The sequence below is a fragment of the Pectinophora gossypiella genome, chromosome 19, assembly GCF_024362695.1.
Source record: "Pectinophora gossypiella chromosome 19, ilPecGoss1.1, whole genome shotgun sequence".
Lineage (NCBI taxonomy): Eukaryota > Metazoa > Arthropoda > Insecta > Lepidoptera > Gelechiidae > Pectinophora > Pectinophora gossypiella.
In genome coordinates this window covers 11365858-11383073 of record NC_065422.1, presented here as the reverse complement: position 1 = coordinate 11383073, position 17216 = coordinate 11365858, and the positions used below count along the sequence as shown (strand labels likewise).

The 17216-nt window shown below is 38.9% G+C and overlaps 1 protein-coding gene across 1 annotated transcript in view; it reads left to right on the top strand.

The window, feature by feature from the left end:
* The first annotated feature begins 699 nt into the window (after positions 1–699).
* LOC126375622 (hemicentin-1-like) overlaps positions 700–17216 on the top strand; it is a 40750-nt gene continuing 24233 nt past the window's right edge. Inside the window, exons 1-14 of the mRNA XM_050022605.1 lie at positions 700–1046; positions 2424–2653; positions 2940–3152; positions 3555–3695; positions 9839–10004; positions 10272–10456; positions 11263–11335; positions 11423–11451; positions 11961–12076; positions 12538–12659; positions 13369–13509; positions 14480–14593; positions 15108–15377; positions 15952–16124. Coding sequence (XP_049878562.1) covers positions 773–1046; positions 2424–2653; positions 2940–3152; positions 3555–3695; positions 9839–10004; positions 10272–10456; positions 11263–11335; positions 11423–11451; positions 11961–12076; positions 12538–12659; positions 13369–13509; positions 14480–14593; positions 15108–15377; positions 15952–16124 — 2247 coding nt within the window. The 5' untranslated portion in view covers positions 700–772. The remainder of the gene's footprint in view (positions 1047–2423; positions 2654–2939; positions 3153–3554; positions 3696–9838; positions 10005–10271; positions 10457–11262; positions 11336–11422; positions 11452–11960; positions 12077–12537; positions 12660–13368; positions 13510–14479; positions 14594–15107; positions 15378–15951; positions 16125–17216) is intronic.

Genomic DNA, 17216 nt, shown 5'->3' with positions numbered 1-17216 from the left:
GAATTTTCTATCGGAAATTTCATGAAAATTTTTGTGTTTTTTTTTATTATTTTCAGTTCCATTTTTGCGACGAAAAATTCCACTTGATATCAACTCAGAATCATGGTCTGAATCATCCCTCAAACTTTTCGTTACGATGTTACTAACACCCTGTATTATTTACAGGAAATGTAGATTGCACTGTAACTGAAACGTGATACAATAGAACGCAACGTCATTTCTGATCTATTAACCGCATGCTACACCGGGCGCGCACTAAACCGTTGATGCGTCGCGTATCAACACTTCCGTCCCTGCGGCGTGGATAACGATATTTCATATCACCGTGGGCACTAGAGAGTCAAAAACTAATTAATTTATGAATAAAACAACCAAGAAAGGGATGCCAAATGGCACTGTCCATATTATTTGCGAATTAAAGAAGCATGGATAGATTATGCAGAATTCCACTTCGTAGACACTGGACACTGCAGTGCCCCGTATCCTGGGTAACAAAAATGAATCGAGCGGATAAGTGGAATAATTGTCAACATGTTTCCAATAAATATAATTAAGATAATCCCGGTCGCATAAAACGGGAAATAACGCTCTCAGTAAACCCTGAACTAAAATTACACAGATTCTGATAAAGCTCTCAAGTACGAGTTGGTGATTTCCTTAATAACCTACATCGATTATTCGGTCAGAGGGCATTAGTGATAACTAGTACCACGGCTACTGACCACAAAACTGCGCGTTCATTTCGTTAAAAAACATGTTTTAAAACACAAATATGTTAAAAATCGAAATCAAAATATTCTTTCTCCTTGCTTTTGCGTCGGGTTTAACTGTGCCACAGTCTAGCCAAACGACGAACGGAAGAAGTGAGAAATTAACAGTGTACCAAGATAATGATAAGAGCAGTTTGGTGTTCGTGTTCGATACTACGGGAAGCATGTATAACGACTTAAGGCAGTTAAGAGAAGGTGCCGAGATGATTTTGGATACAGCTCTGGAGGAAAATGGAGTGATAGAGGACTTTGTATTCGTGCCTTTTCATGATCCCGGTAAGTACTAAAAAAAGTTTATTTTCAAATGTAGGCCTTAGAACAACGCTGCTAAAGTGTTTGCTCCTTTGTGCAATCTAAAACTAGTTTCTATCCTAGCAACTGTTTTACTAGCTATTGATCTTGTCACCGAGCGGTAGCGCCGTTTTGTAAACAGTTATCGATGGAAATGTCAAAGAGCGGAGTCTAATCTCCCGGAAACCCGCCACTCAACAGCTGTCATACCGTGTCAAACATGTGAATTAAACTCCGTCCCTATGTGAAATTACCCCAAAACTTACCTATATATCGGTCACGGATAGTTTTTTTTATTTCGGGTATCCGATAGTTCCGATTGCCAGATAAGTTATGCACAGATTACGAACAGGTCTTGAAATAGGCCTTTATATTTGCAGTGTTGATGGAATCGAATGGGCTGAAAACACTGCCATGTTTCACTTGGCAACATTTGGCGCGCGACATGTTGAAAGTTAGCGCGGAACTTTTGTTTAACAACGTTGTCTGTTTACGCATCTAATACACCTCTGTCGTCGACAACATGTCGCCAGAGGAACTAGTGTTGTTGCGCGTCATGTGTCCACTCAACAACAATTGATGCTCAACTAACGCTGTTGTGCCATGTTGAGCGTTATGTATTACGCGTTAATTGTTGCCTAGGATACGAGGTTTTAGTAATTCATTCACGCCTATCCCGCTATTGGAATTTGCAGATTCACTTGTCACTACAATTCACTTACAGTAACTTGATTAATGTACGTTTGTAGATAACCAGTCCGTCAATAATTAAAATAAAATAAAGCAAATATGATATAAGAAACTACTAGTTAGCTTCCTATAGGAAGTATATCACCACTGAATGTTAGTGTTAAGTACCTTTATTGTGTATGTACGTACAGCTTATGGTAACAAAACAGATTGCATTAAAATAATGTATACTATAAATACGCATACTTTCGCTAATAGGTCTAGCAATTTATTCCTGTAAAATTTTTAGGGTAATTTATTTACATATACGTCAAGGACAACTTTTGATTTATGAATAAATATTATTTATCAAATAATATTTATGATTTTGTATCAAATGCATACATACATGCATATATTTTTGTATTTGTATGCTGATCAGTAACAAATGCATGTTCTTGTCTTCCTTAGGCTTTCGTTTGCGTAACAATATCACCGCGAACAGCAAACGGTTTATTCTATCCTGTGGACATAATTGTCCACTTTGCATTAGACGCCACCCGTCCTATAGCAAGACTTAATGTCTCTGGGCAGCGTGTTAACGCAAAGATCATGGGAGCTAATAAAATATGCCTAGCAGTGAACCATAAACTAAGATTTACGTTTGTTGACGCAACTTTCTAACCATTGCAGCCGTCGGCCCGGCGACAGTAACCCGAAACAAGGAGGTTTTCAAATCCGCTCTAAACATCGTGCGAGTGTACGGAGGGGGCGATTGCCCTGAGAAGTCTCTAGGGGGGATCCAATTGGCTCTGAATGTCAGTCGACCGCGGTCCTTCGTGTACGTGTTCACTGACGCCACCGCTTCTGACCATAGACTTGTTGGGAAGGTGCTGGACTTGGTACAGAGGAGGCAGAGTCAGGTAAGAGAATCAATACTAATATTGTGAAAGCGAAAGTGTGTTACCTTTTTATACCTTAACTTAAATTTATAGATAGATCGAATGCCAGCACAGGGGCAAGGGTTCCTATAGGATATCGAGGTTTTTGACCAGTAGACATCATATGGTTTCTATGTGGATAAACGTCGTACGGCCATTGGTCTGTTCCCATGCCGCGGCTTCAGGGTGGGTCTATTGGTCGAAATACTACGCCCCACGCGTGGTGTGGTTGCCGGTGCTGTTTACAAAAACTATTCTTTCTAACCAGGTGGTATTTGTCCTGACGGGTCACTGCAACGACCTGCACAAGCCGCACTACAAAGTGTACCAGCAGATAGCTGCGGCGAGCGCTGGACAAGTCTTCAACCTGAACAAGACGAGCGTGCATAAAGTGCTCGACTTTGTCAGAAGTTCTATTCGCGCGAGGACCGTGAATCTAGGGTCCGCCGTTAATCCGCCAGGGTATAATTATACGCAAGAGGTAAGTTGAAATACGTTGGGGTTAGGCCGCGGGGGCGTTGCGGACTGCCGGCTGGCAATTGTTTGTGTGTTTGTTCCTGATCACCGGCCCGCAACGCTCTTGGTATTTCCTTAATGAGGGAATACTTTAAAAGGTTCCAATTTGTTACATAATGATTGCTGAATTTTCCAAGTACGTGTAATACTTCTGTGGGTACCATTATCTCAACTCTCCTATACCTTAAAGATGCGCGAGTATCATTTCCATATTTAGCGACACCTTTTGGTGGATTGAAGGAAAATTGTAGAAGGACAGTCCTTCCATCAAGATGCGGTTAACATACGAGTTCAAAAAATAGGTTTAGATAATGTTTGTTATCCTGTAATATCATTTGATAGAAAAGTGACACCTTATTCCTTGCAGATACCAGTAGACAAAAGTCTATCAGAAGTGACAGTATCAGTGTCGGGAGCCAAGCCCTCTATCAAAGTGGTGAATCCCAGCGGCGAAGAACTCTCCGGTCCGCCTAGGCTGATCACTACTCTGGACTTGTCTGAGATTATGGTCAGTATCATTGTTATGATAATTTGTACAGAATGTAGGGTTCTGTGGTGGTTTGGGAGCAATTAAAAAACGAACATGTTCAGCTGCTTACTGTCCCGGGCATGTGGAATGAAGCGATAGAAGGATTGTGTTCTTTCTAACAGGATGGATCTTTGGCAATGAGCTGATCACTGTCACCATGCTGTTCATGTACTTTCTGACTTACTGATATCTGTGTTTATATCCATCTTAGGACTTCGTATCAAAAGTGTTTACAACTTTTTTTTTGATTACTTATCTCTTTCGGCTCTTTGTCCATCCCATTTGGCATTGTAGACGTGAGTTTTTCTGTGTGTGGTTGTGTTGGATTAAGTATGTATGTATGTGTATAAAAACGGTTCATACGCCAATCTCACATCTTTTAATGGGTAGCTTCCTAGGTCAAATATAAATTATGAAATTCTAATGACTAAATAAACAGAGATCTAAAGGTGACAAAAATCTTTTATTCTTTCTATTTAACTTATTTATGAATTTTTACAAAGAAAAATGTAATAATTACTATATTTTATCACGTTTTTCTATGATGTCACAAGTTGCTTTTTCATAGAAATTCCATAGTAATTTCGTGTTTTGACATTTAGTAAAAAGTAACTCATTTGACTAGTTAGAAACTACTCTATTCATTTCATGAGCAACTTCTTGCACATCCCGGACACTCCATACATTTATCTCATTCTTACCTTGTGCCGCCTAACGTGTAAGTGCGAGCGAGACCGCGCTCTACCTTATGGCTAAGAAAAAAAGAAAGACCCAGCGTTCGTGAGGGAAATCTATCTACGAATTGGTGCGGGGCGGAGAGTTGCCATTTTATACGTAAGAATAAGAATAAGAATAAAATAAATTTATTGCCAGTAACAATTTACATTTGCTATATAAACTAAGTAATTATGAATATTGCGAATACGGGCAAAAGGAAATGGCTCAGCTTGTGCTGCGATGGAGCCATGCTATGGCGCCATCCAGCGCTGGTTTTCAGTCATTTCCTCTTCCTGAGATATTGTGCGGAAGTAATTGTCAACGAGGGCTAGAGGATATTAAATAGAATTATACAGTAGCTTTAGGTAGAAAAAAGAAACAATAAAAAGACAATCAATTAAAATTATAAGTAGGTACTCTTGAGTGTGTGTGTGTATGTGTATGCGTGTGTGTGCGTGTGTGTGTGTGTGTGTGTGTGTGTGTGTGTGTGTGTGTGTGTGTGTGTGTGTGTGTGTGTGTGTGTGCGTGCGTGCGTGTGTAAGCGTGTTTGTTGGGTTAGATTGTGTTTGAATGAATATATATGTCAGAAGTAAACTATTTTAACAGCAATATAATGAATGGGGTTAGTATTTTATCAAAAATGATCTTTTAACTTGAGCATTTTCCAGTAGGAATGTTTCAATTTTTCTGCAGTTAATTGTTTTTTTAGTAAGGCTGATTTATATTTAGTTTTAAAACAATTTATGCTCATTTTATTCCTCATTGGAGGGGGGAGATCATTCCAGATTTTTGCTGCATTAAATTTGAAACATCCCGTGTAGCGTGCGGATTTGTGTTTTGCGGTTTTAATGAGATTTTGTGAGACAGAACGAAGGTTTCTACGATTAATGTCTTTCACCCAAGTAATTTTTTCAAATAAATATTCCGGTTTCTTATTCCAGATGACTCTTTGCACTGTACAAGCATAATGAAGTTCCATTCTAGAGCTCATGTTAAGAATACCTTTTTTATTTAAGAATGGAGTTATATATTCCCTTTTTGGTACACTTAGAGAGAAGCGAATGCAAGCATTTTGTACTCGCTGTATGGCTCTTTCCAAGCCAGAGTTAAGTCTAGGCCCAAATACAGTACTGCAATAATTGAAAGGAGAAAGTACAAGAAGGTCAGTTAAAAGCAGACGGAGCTCCTCTTTTATATATGGTCTAATTTTATATAAGGTTTTGAGTTTATAAAAGGCGTTCCGAATCTTCCTATTAACATGGTCAGTATATTTTTGTTCCCCATCTAAAAACAAACCTAAATTACGTGCAGTTGTCACTTGTTTAACTTCGATATCATTAATTTTTATTTTTTCGTCGCATTCCATAACTTTATCGATTTGACATTTAGTTCCCAGAACTATCATTTGCGATTTATCAGGGTTTAGGGCAAGTGAATTTTGTTGCGACCAAGTGTATATGTTGTCAAGATCTCTGTTTATCAAAGTTACAGCTTGACGTGTATTTTTCCCTTCAAATGAGTAATATATTTGTGTATCATCAGCATATAAATGATAATTACAGGTCTCTAAGTTAAAAGGTAGATCAGAAGTAAAAATCGTAAAAAGAACCGGACTTAATAAAGAGCCTTGTGGCACCCCACGTTGTATGGTCTTGAGTGTGGAATACTTCACTTCTCCATCTTTTCCCTCTGTGGCTACCATTTGCTCTCTGTCCATAAGGAAAGACTCAAACCATTGACATGTATTTATTGAAAATCCGTAATATTCCAGTTTGGCTAATAGCTTTTTAGGATCAAGACAGTCAAATGCACGTGAGTAATCAAGAAGTATCAAGATACTACTTAACCCCTCATCTGAAGCTTTAGTTATATCGTCTGTTATATGGAGAAGTGCAGTTTCCGTGCCATGCCCACGGCGGAACCCAGATTGAAATTTAGGTATTATTTTACTATTATCCAGATATTTAAGAACCTGAGCTAGTACAACTTTCTCTAAAACTTTAGACAATACAGGCAGAATTGAAATTGGGCGTAGGTCTTTAAAGCCGTCCACCGTGTTTTTCTTCGGAATTGGTTTAACAAGTGCACGCTTCCAAGAGGACGGGAACACTTTAGTTTCAATAGACTTATTCACTATAGCTGTTATAGTAGGAAGTGTTACATCTAGCGTTAGTTTAATCATGTCAATGTTTATCGAATCATGTCCCACTGCTTTTGTTTTAATATTGTTTATGATATTCCTTACTTCTGATTCTGTTGTATATTTAAGTTCAAATGTACCTGAGTGTTCAAATTGCGTTTTTATCATAGTACTATTTCCTATATTTTGTTGTTTACATACCGGTAAGTCTAGAAAATATTCATTTATTTTATCAGGATTGTTTAAATTATCAGGAATCGAGATTTTACATGGATCATCAAATAGAGTGGTATTCCTAATATTTTTCCATAGCAAACTTGTATTCTTTAAGTTGTTATTTATAAAATTATTAAAATAAGCTTTCCTTTCCCGTTCTGTTGTTGCCGTTACGAGATTTCTAAGGCTGCGATAGTATTTCTTCGAGCTATCTGTTTTAGTTTTTTGAGCTTTTTTTAAGGCATCATCACGAAGACTCATCATAAATTTTAATAGGTCGGTAATCCACGGTTTGGGTCTATCTTTTATTTTTATATTTTTAATTGGCGCGTGTTTTTCAAACAACATTAAGGTATAGTAATCAAAAATGTTAACCATTTCATTAACATCTTCTAAACTGTGTATAGACTGCCAAGGTATTGAAACAAGGTCTGATGTTAATTCGTCCAAGTTAATAGTGCGTAGAGATCGAAAGGACTTGATTCGTTTAAAAAATTTGGGTTTTTTGATGTCAAAATCTACTAGAATCATTGCGTGATCACTCAGAGACCTATTGTGTATAACTTTAATATCTCTACAAAGTGACGCACTGTCAGTAATTACTACATCAATAAGCGTTGCTGATTTATCAGTTATTCTAGTAGGTTCATTAACTAACTGTTCTAAACTATGCTGGTGGCAGAAAGTAAGTAGTTCTTTCGCTCGTGATGACTCTAGCTTGGTAAGATCCATATTAAGATCGCCTACAAAACAAGTATAGTTGCAGCGCGCCATAGAACTTATCGATTCGCTGAGGGAGTCCAAAGCGTCTCCTGTACTAACCCTTTCCGTTCTATGGGCGGTGCCAAATGCTAGAGTAGCTCCTGGCAGTTGAACTTGGAGCCAAAGCTGTTCAAGGTTGGAAGGTGGATGCTGTAGGATACGAGTAGATATTCCCTGCGCAACATAGAACCCGACACCACCACCCCGCCTTTTTCGAGCCTTTTGTATAAGCCGGTAACCCTGCAAAGCTGGTGCGAGATTCTCTTCGCCTTCTTGGAGCCACGTCTCATTGATAGCTAGTATATCAGGTTTGTAATTATCAATAGTCACCGCGAGCTCGTCCTGTCCAGTGTTTAATGATTGTGCGTTTAATAACCCTAATCTCAAACATTTTCTACTAGTGTTAGCCATTTATGGTTGTTGATATGTAAATAATGACGTAAGAAAACGTATTGAAGTAATAATATGTAAGTGTGTATGAAGATGTGTATGAGGGTGTGTATAGGTGTGTGCATGTATGTGTGATTAGGGTGTATAGTGATGGTGTGTATACAAGAGTACTCTTACTAATACTAAAAAAGCAATTAAAATAAATGAAAATTGAAATGAAAGTTAAGTTAAACAGTTCAATGAAACTAAACCAAATATCACTATAACATTTGAGATCAAATTTCAAGCTTCCCAAAAACCTTTTGTAGGTCAGAATCAGTACGCAATCGGTATCGCTCTTTTCCATTCTCCTGGCGAACAAATATTTTTCCTTCACGCGTCCATACATATTTGAATTTATTCTCTGCCGCTAGCTTCCTTGCCTTTTGGAATAAAATGCGATTGTGCTTGGTAAGTCGCTCATTGATATAAAAGGTGACAGCGGGACCGGGTAGATTTAGACCTTCAGTAGTAAGATTGCGCTTCACACGTGCAGCCTTCAATATAGCGTCTCTTGGAGCACGACGCGCCAGTCGCACGGCAAGCGGCCGCGGGCGGGCAGGCATACCATCTTGCAGTGCTGGTCTCGGTACAGCGGGTCCAGCCCGCTCCACGCTGACGATGTCCCTTTCATCAAGGTCAACTCCAATCTTCTTCGCGATAATAAGAACTAGGTGAACGCAGTTCTCGTTTCCTGTTTCTGGACAGCCAGCTATTTCTAAATCATTACACAGAAGAGCTTGGTCGCGTTCGGAAATTTCAGCTTGAAGATGTGATATAGTACTCTCAATTGCCGTAATGTTTATGGGGATCTCTTCGTTCTCCTTGTTTTCTAGTCGGCCGACTTTGGCTTCCAGTTCTTGAATACGACTATTTTGCTCTTGTATAGTATTATTGAGTGTAGAAATAGTTTGGTTTAAAGTTTCCGTTTGGTTTCGAATCAGCTCCATCATGAATAGTTTTAGCTCGGCGACAATAGCATTGTCTGTATGTTCGACATCAATCAAATTTTTCGTAGCAGTGCTGGCAGGCTTGTTCATGACAGGGACTGGTTGTATGTTTTTTGACCGGTAAGTAATGTTGCTATCGCCATCTTCATACACACTTTCCGTCATTACTGGTGGTATGGAGCTACTTTTCTTCAGACACCCTTGGCATTTCCAATTATCTTTCCGTTCCATCAAGCTGAAGAGTTTATAGCTTATACTTGCACAATCCAAGTCATATTTATCTGCGCAGACCGAGCATTGAACAAATTGTTTCTTTGGTAACTGATTTTTGCACCCAGTGCATACTTCATATTTATTTTTATCGGAGTTCGACATGTTGACCAAGCTTTATTTTACTGCCCTCTATTGTCCAGTTATTTGCAACTGTAAGTACCGGTATTTCACACTAGGGCGCGCAGGAAATATTATTTGTTACTGAATTTTAATTTTTCTACTCAACAACAGATGGCGCTGTTAGTCAAATATTATATTCGGTATTTATAATTCAGTAATATTTTAGGTTATTATCAGACACTTGCTATTTCTAAGTCAAAATGTAAATGTACTCGTCTAATAAGATATATATCGAAAGAATATTGATGTAAATAGTAGTTTCTTGATCAGATTCAAAGAAAATATTCAAATTATTCCAGTCAACAATCCACATTAATAATTTCACTTTTTACACTGTTATTTGAGGAGAAACTTCACACCTCCACTTTCAGAGCAAGTTTGTGACACTATAAATGTAACTTCAACGAAATAACTGTACAATTAACACTTTAAACAATTTTTAACAATATTTTGTTGTCGCTCGCTGTTTGTTTACGCTCAGTAGCAGTATTTAGTACTTTATTCTATGATTTCAGGTGGTAAAAGTCCTGCAACCAGAGCCGGGAAACTGGACGATAACGACAGGCAGCCAAGAGGACTTTTCCGTCAAGGTGGTGGGGCTGTCTAACCTGACGTTTAATCACGGCTTCTCGGTGGAGCGACCTACGTCCATGGCTGAGACTAGTTATAGACCTTTGCAAGGTAAGAAATCACATTACTTCATCGTCTCCCTAATATTATCCCATTTTGATAGGATCCGCTTACCTAAACTGAACGTCTGGTGTTTCACTGAAGCCACTGTAAATCTGACCTTCCAATTTCAAGGGAAAATCGGGTCAATAACTGGTTAGGTCATGTCTCCGTAAACACATTTCTGGGGTATTTGGTTTGGTTTCCCTCATTATGTATTCCCGCTAATACAGTGAATGGATAAAAAGTCTCCCGTCCATTAATTGTTTTCTCTTTCAGGCACTTATAACCACATGTTGATATCGCTAACCCAAATAGACCGGCCTGTTAATATCAGCTATGCGGAGGTATTGGGCCTTGATGGGAAGACACTGTTTGAAATACCGTTGCACGAACTTGATGCTCAGAGGAAGATATACTTGGCTGATGCTTTCGTACCTCCTGATGACTTCTTCTACATTGCTGTAAGTCATCACTACATTACATACACACATAATATCATGCCTATTTAACATTAGAGTATGTAAGGGGTCGTCCATTAAAGACGTCATGGTATAAGAAGACCAGGTATGCCTTATAGTATAGATATATCCTATGACAAGCCGCCATTGCTGGCCCTTGATGACGTAATTGTGACCATTGAATTGATATATCTCCAACATTCCGTAAATTTTATTATTGAAAATTAAATGAATTACTGATTAATGTATTTAATTACTATTATTTGTCGTATAAACAAAAATCATTAAACTGTAAGTACGTAAATCTTTTACTAAAAGTACGAAATTTTCCGTGCTAAGTAAATTAAAAACGGTGGACGTGGCGAATGTATTTGTTACGAAATGGCAACTTTTTTTTTACGTTGAGAAATGCGTTACGCATACCACGCCGCCCGGGGGGACGACGTGGTTATGTGGGGCTCCCCGGGTGTGGCCGCCCGGTATACCCACTAAAACCCAAAGGTGTTCGTCCTTGCCGCCGTGTGGCGGGGATACGGGAATAGCAAACAACCGCGTCCCCGCCGGCGGATGCCCTTACGGGCCCAGCGCCCATGGGAGTTACGAAATGGCAACTTAGGGTAACATGACGTCAGCTGGGCTAACCTTGAAATGCTAGCTGTCAGTTTTGAGCATACGGTTTAGCATGAATGACGTGAGGTTTTTTATTTTTTAACTCTTGGGATCAAGACATCGTCTGTTTATTCGCTTATTCGCGATTTATTTTGTTCCTGCTTTTGTACGATAATTTAATTAATCTTGCTTTTGTTTAGATCAATGGTCATGACGAGTACCATCAGGAACTGAGGCGTATCGGCGCTACGGCTGTACAGGCAAAACCACCAGGTAGAAAACGCCGTAGAAAAAATGTTTGTAGCGTAATCCTAACTTTATAAGCAATGTTAATAATTGAGTTACATGCTTCTTTTCCAGACGTTCCGTATCTGATGGTGAATCAAAGGGTAAGATTACTTAGAATATAAAAAGGTTAAATAAAGAATTGTTGCAGTACAATTTGTAGTTTCTAAACAATGCGCTGACAAACATACATAGACACGCGTTTTGCAGCCAGAGTTAGCGCAAGAAAATCTAAGCCTATGAGGTTACAATTGACTCATCATCATCAGCCCATTAACGTCCCCACTGCTGCTGCACGGGCCTTCCCTATGGATGGATAGGGAGCTCGGGCCTTAAACCATCACGCGGGCCCAGTGCGGATTGATGGTTATTAACGACTGCTAATGCAGCCGGGACCAACGGCTTAACGTGCCTCCGTGCTTCGAAATGAAAACTTTTTTTTGTGGTCACCCATCCTATGACCGGCCTTTGCGAAAGTTGCTTAACTTCAACAATCGCAGACCGAGCGCGTTTACCGCTGCGCCACCGAGCTCTTCGAGCATACGAGCTCGAGCACAATTGACTAGTATTGTAATATTTGGTTTCTCTAAATCAATTTGATATTTTATCCCAGGTAGTAGCGAGGGCTCGCGAGAGAGTGGTCTTAACTTGCACCATCGAAAGTTTGGTGCCGCTTACTGCGATGTGGACTAAAGATAACGTTAAGATACAACCGCAAATTTCCAGTTTGTAAGTATTTCTGTGCACCAGGGGTCTGTTTCACAAATTCACAAATGTAAATTACAATGACAATTGGGTCGTGTACGGGCACGAGCATTAATATATATACACTTTGGTACCATGTCACATTAACTTTTTTGACAAATTGTACTGTAAGTCTCACTAAATGTCAAATATGTTAGTGCGACAGAGTCCTAAAGTGGATACATTATATTGCTCATGACTGTACTAGGTTCAAGATAAATTATGAAATTCTGATTACTAAATAAAGACGGGTTTAAAACTGACGAAATACATTTAATGTGTTCTATTTAACTTATTTATGAATTTTAATCAAGAAAATCGTAATAATATGTCCGGCATTTTATCACGTTTTTCTATCACGTCACAGTGCATTTCCAATGTGTATTGACCTTGTTAAAATAAGTGTTGTTTCAACAAAGAAACTTATTTAATAATAAATCTTTCAGACAAAGCACCTCATTAGACTACGTAATAGATGATATGAGGGAAGAAAACGTCGGATCGTACAAATGTGTCGCCAAAAACATTGCCGGGACCAGCCAAGCTGTTACTGAAGTTACCATGCTAGGTAATTAAATCATTACATAACATAAGCTCAGGGGTACATCCATCGCAAGACGAACTAAGTACCCGCACCTCACTCGGATATCCGTGATTGATTTCCGTGTGGTTTCTGTCCTGTGTTGAATGTAATGTACCTGTCTGTCTGTGTCTGTGGTGTCCGGAAGTAATAAATGTTTCTTTCTTTCTCTCTTACATCTGTTAGACTAGCGTGATCGGTGGCGAGCCGTATCGCCGTCTATAAAATGGTCGAGCCAATTGTGTTTGTCAAAACTGCACTTAAGATAAGCTAACAAATAACTAATTAGTGCAAATACGGTACCGGGGTTCGAAAGTGCTCCCCGTTTGAAAAGCAAGTCGGTATACCACATAACTACAGGGACTGATAATACTTTACATACCGTCTCTATAGGTAGAATGAATTAATTTTATGTATTTATGTAACATAACACATAATACCGTGAGATCGCGTGATTTACATCCTATGGTCACGGATTCAAATCTCGAAAAAGAGAACAATGTAGCTACAAACAAATCTAAACTTTCTAATCGAACTATTAAGCATAATTTTCTGCGCAATAGGCATAATTGTGTGCTCGTAACATCGCAACGAATCGATTTGAAAACTCACGAAATTTTTCGGGCAGTGATTGTACATCCATCGCACGATGAACTGAGTTCCTGTGCTTCACCGACCTTTGTTTATTTAATTTCAGTGGATCCACCGAAAGTTTCAATCGCGCCAAATAATCAAACGATACAAATTGGAGATAGCGTAACTATTTCATGTAAAGTGCTTAGTGACGCTCTGTTGTTAAAGTATCAGCTAGTATTTAATGGTACCCAGAATCAATATGGTAAGTATTAATCTGAACAAGTTATTATGCACCCTAATCAAATAAGATACTTTTTACGAAACATCAAAACGAACAACTTCTATTGAATTTGTATGGAAATACCGTAGTAGTGACGTCATCAATAAAAAACAGTCAACCACCGTACTCATTGTGATTTAATTCGTAATTTAAATTCTAAAATAAGTTTAAAAGAAAACATAGTTTGCTTTTTGATCACCTAAGACTAACATCTATTTCTAGATTAGCATTTTATAATAAGCTTTTCACAACCTAGTCAAATGAGATACTTTTTTCAAAACGTCAAAACGAAAGTATTCTTTGGAGTTTGTATGAAAATACTGTCCTGTGATGTCATCAAAAAAGGCGGTCAAACGTCGTACTCATTGTTACTTAAATCATAAATAAAATTCGAAAATAAATCGAAAAGTAAAATGAGGTTGATTTCTGATCGTCTTACACTGGCTTCTATTTCGAGATAAGCAGTTTGTAATTTATCTTTGACCCAGTGAAATACCCTATTTATACCCCCTCCGGTAGAATGAAGCGAAGGCAGCCAATCAGCTCGCGACACCAAACACTTCAGGACCCCGATACCGACCCCGCCGGCGTGGTCGACGATTTCCCTCATTCAGCGCTTATCGCTATCGACCTGTTGTCTTAAACGTTGTACCGGGTGAGAACCTTCAGCGCTCCCCATTTGTCCGGCCAAGTAGTTAATGCCATCTGCGGCAAATCTACAATAAATCATGTCAAAAAAAATCTGCCTATCAGTGGGACGTATATATTATATTTATGTTATGCTAAAGTTTACAAACACATAAACTCACGCCCGTGATCCCTAATAGGGTCGCCAGAGCCACAAGTAATCATAAACCAACTCACAGCCATTGTTGATATGAAGTACTAAGGTAGGTGGATATGATGAACCTAAAGTTTACAGAAGTTATCTTTTTTTGTATTTCTGTTTTAGTGACTGACATTAATTTGGAACCAAACATGGAAGGAGTTTATGTGTTCAATAAAAGTATAACAAATATTAGTGAACGAGACAGTGGATTGTATTCGTGTGTTGCTGTGAGCAGAGGTGCGTACGTACGAACATTTTTACCGACCGGAGATCCGAGAAAATCTGCAAAAACATCCGATTAAGATTGTCAGATCCTGTCAACATAACGGCGAGATAAATTCCAAAAGATACAATAAATCGATATTAAAATCTATAGATAATGGTATAATGTATGTAAAGCAAAACTTCTGAACATAACAGTCGTCTAAACGTATTTTTATTTTATGTAATATTCAAAAGGTGATGCATAACCTAAGCTTACGCACGACTGTTAGTCAGAGGTCCATCGAAAGATGAACTAAGTACAGTCATGAGCAACATTATGTACCCACTTTAGGACTCTGTCACACTAATAACATATTTGACATTTAATGAAACTTACAGTTCAATTTGTCAAAAAAGTTAATGTGACATAGTACCAGTACAGTGTATACATATTAATGCTCGTGACCGTACCCACACATAACCGAGCCTTCTGTTAAACCTAAAAGATGATACTTATTTAAAAAATAATTATGTTTTTTTGTCACAGGTGGCCACAATGTGCAGTCAACACAAATAACAGTATTAACCACACCTATAGTCCAAATACTAGGTCCACATTCCTTAGTGAAACCAAGACATTCCGATATACAACTTGTTTGTAGCGTCGACAATGCTGATCAGATCATCTGGCTGGCCCCTAACGGCACTAGCGTGAAGGAGGTCGAAGTCACTGGGAGTTATACTGACATGTTGGATGTTAGAGATGTAAATGAGGAAGGGCAGTGGAAATGTAAAGCAATTAGAGGGTTATATGAAGGTATTTCTTACTTTTTTTTAGTATTAGCTTATCGCCCATGCCGGACGGACGTTTTGTCAATATCGAGGAGCTCGGTGGCGCAGCGGTAAACGCGCTCGGTCTGCGATTGTTGAAGTTAAGCAACTTTCGCAAAGTCCGGTCATAGGATGGGTGACCACAAGAAAAAAAGTTTTCATCTGGAGCTTTTCCGTGCTTCGGAAGGCACGTTAAGCCTTTGGTCCCGGCTGCATGCAGTAGTTAATAACCATCAATCCGCACTGGGCCCGCGTGATGGTTTAAGGCCCGATCTCCGTGGGGACGTTAATGGGCTGATGATGATGATGCATAACCAAAGTACCAATGTGTAGTTGTTATGTGTTTTTTTAGATGAATTGCTTCGATGTGGCCATTTTAACCCCCCTGTTCCCACAATATTGTGGGAGAATATTTATAACAATAAGTATACCCTAAAGATTTTGCGCTTATGTTTTGTTTGCGCTTTTGCGCTTATGTTTATGCGTATGTTTGTCAGGGCGAAAGTCTGTATTAACTTGTAAAACCTAACTTTTTTTTACTAAGTACTCGTATTTCGCAGCGTCTGATGCCGTAGAAATAAGCATTCTAATAAAACCTGAAGTATTAATAGAAGGCCCAAAGAATATAACAATAATTAATGGCACGAGTATTGAAATTGTTTGCAATATCGAAGCGAAACCAACGCCGCGAATACTTTGGCATAGAGAAACTGAGAGATTCCTTAATAATACGGTAAGTAGAATAAACGGCCTATAATAAATAATAAATACGCCCTACACTTGGGCAGGTAAATGACTTAACTTGTAGTTGGGCTAGTTTTCCTTTAAGGTAGGAAGGTCAGTTAAGCAGTCACTTCTGTAAAAAAAGTGGACCTAACAAATCTACAAGGTAGGTAAGCGGACCCCGTAAAATCGGAAAGACGCTGGGGATGTGATGACTGGACTATTATCTCAAAGCAACTGTAACTCTGCCCCGCACCAGTTCGTATCGGGCGCCGAGCTAGACTTGCCTCACCCCCTCTGAGTTTTACTTTAGTCTAAATTACAGTAAGACACAAGTAAGGGGGAACATACCTGGACTGTCTCGATCGCACTTACACGTTAGACGGCACACGGTAATAATGAGATTTCTGTATGGAGTGTCCAGGGTGTGCTTAAAGCTTAAAACTCAATGTACGGTCACGAGCATTTATATACACTTCTCATCAAAAAAATCGAAACACCTTGCAAGTTTACGTTTTGTCAGGATTATCAGAAAAATGTGTACATTTAGGAATAAATGTTAAATGTCGTTTAATAGTGAGTAATATGAGCTTATCAAATCTTAATGTTAATGTTCTAAATTTAAATGAATTTTTCATAGGTTTCGTATTTTGTTAAATGAGTCATTTTTATTCCGTATGGAGTATAAAGGAAATGGATAAAACAACACACATAAATGAAAAAAAAATAGGTAAAAAACGTTTATTTAATAACTTGTATTCCCTCCCCGAGCTCTAATTACTGCTTCCATACGGTTCTTCATCGATCGGATGAGAGTCACGATCACATGCTGTGGTATATTGTCCCATTCCTCTTGGATTGCATCTTGCAGCTGGCTAAGTGTTTCTGGGGCAGGATCTCTTGCTCGAATTCGTCTCTTTAATTCATCCCACAGATGTTCAATGGGATTCATGTCCGGGCTTCTTGCTGGCCATTCCATAATAGAGATATCGACTTCGTTAAGATAATCTCGTACGACGCCCGCGGTGTGAGCCCTAGCATTGTCGTGCATGAATATGAAGCCGTTGCCAATAAAATGCATAGGGCATCACATGAGGCTCGA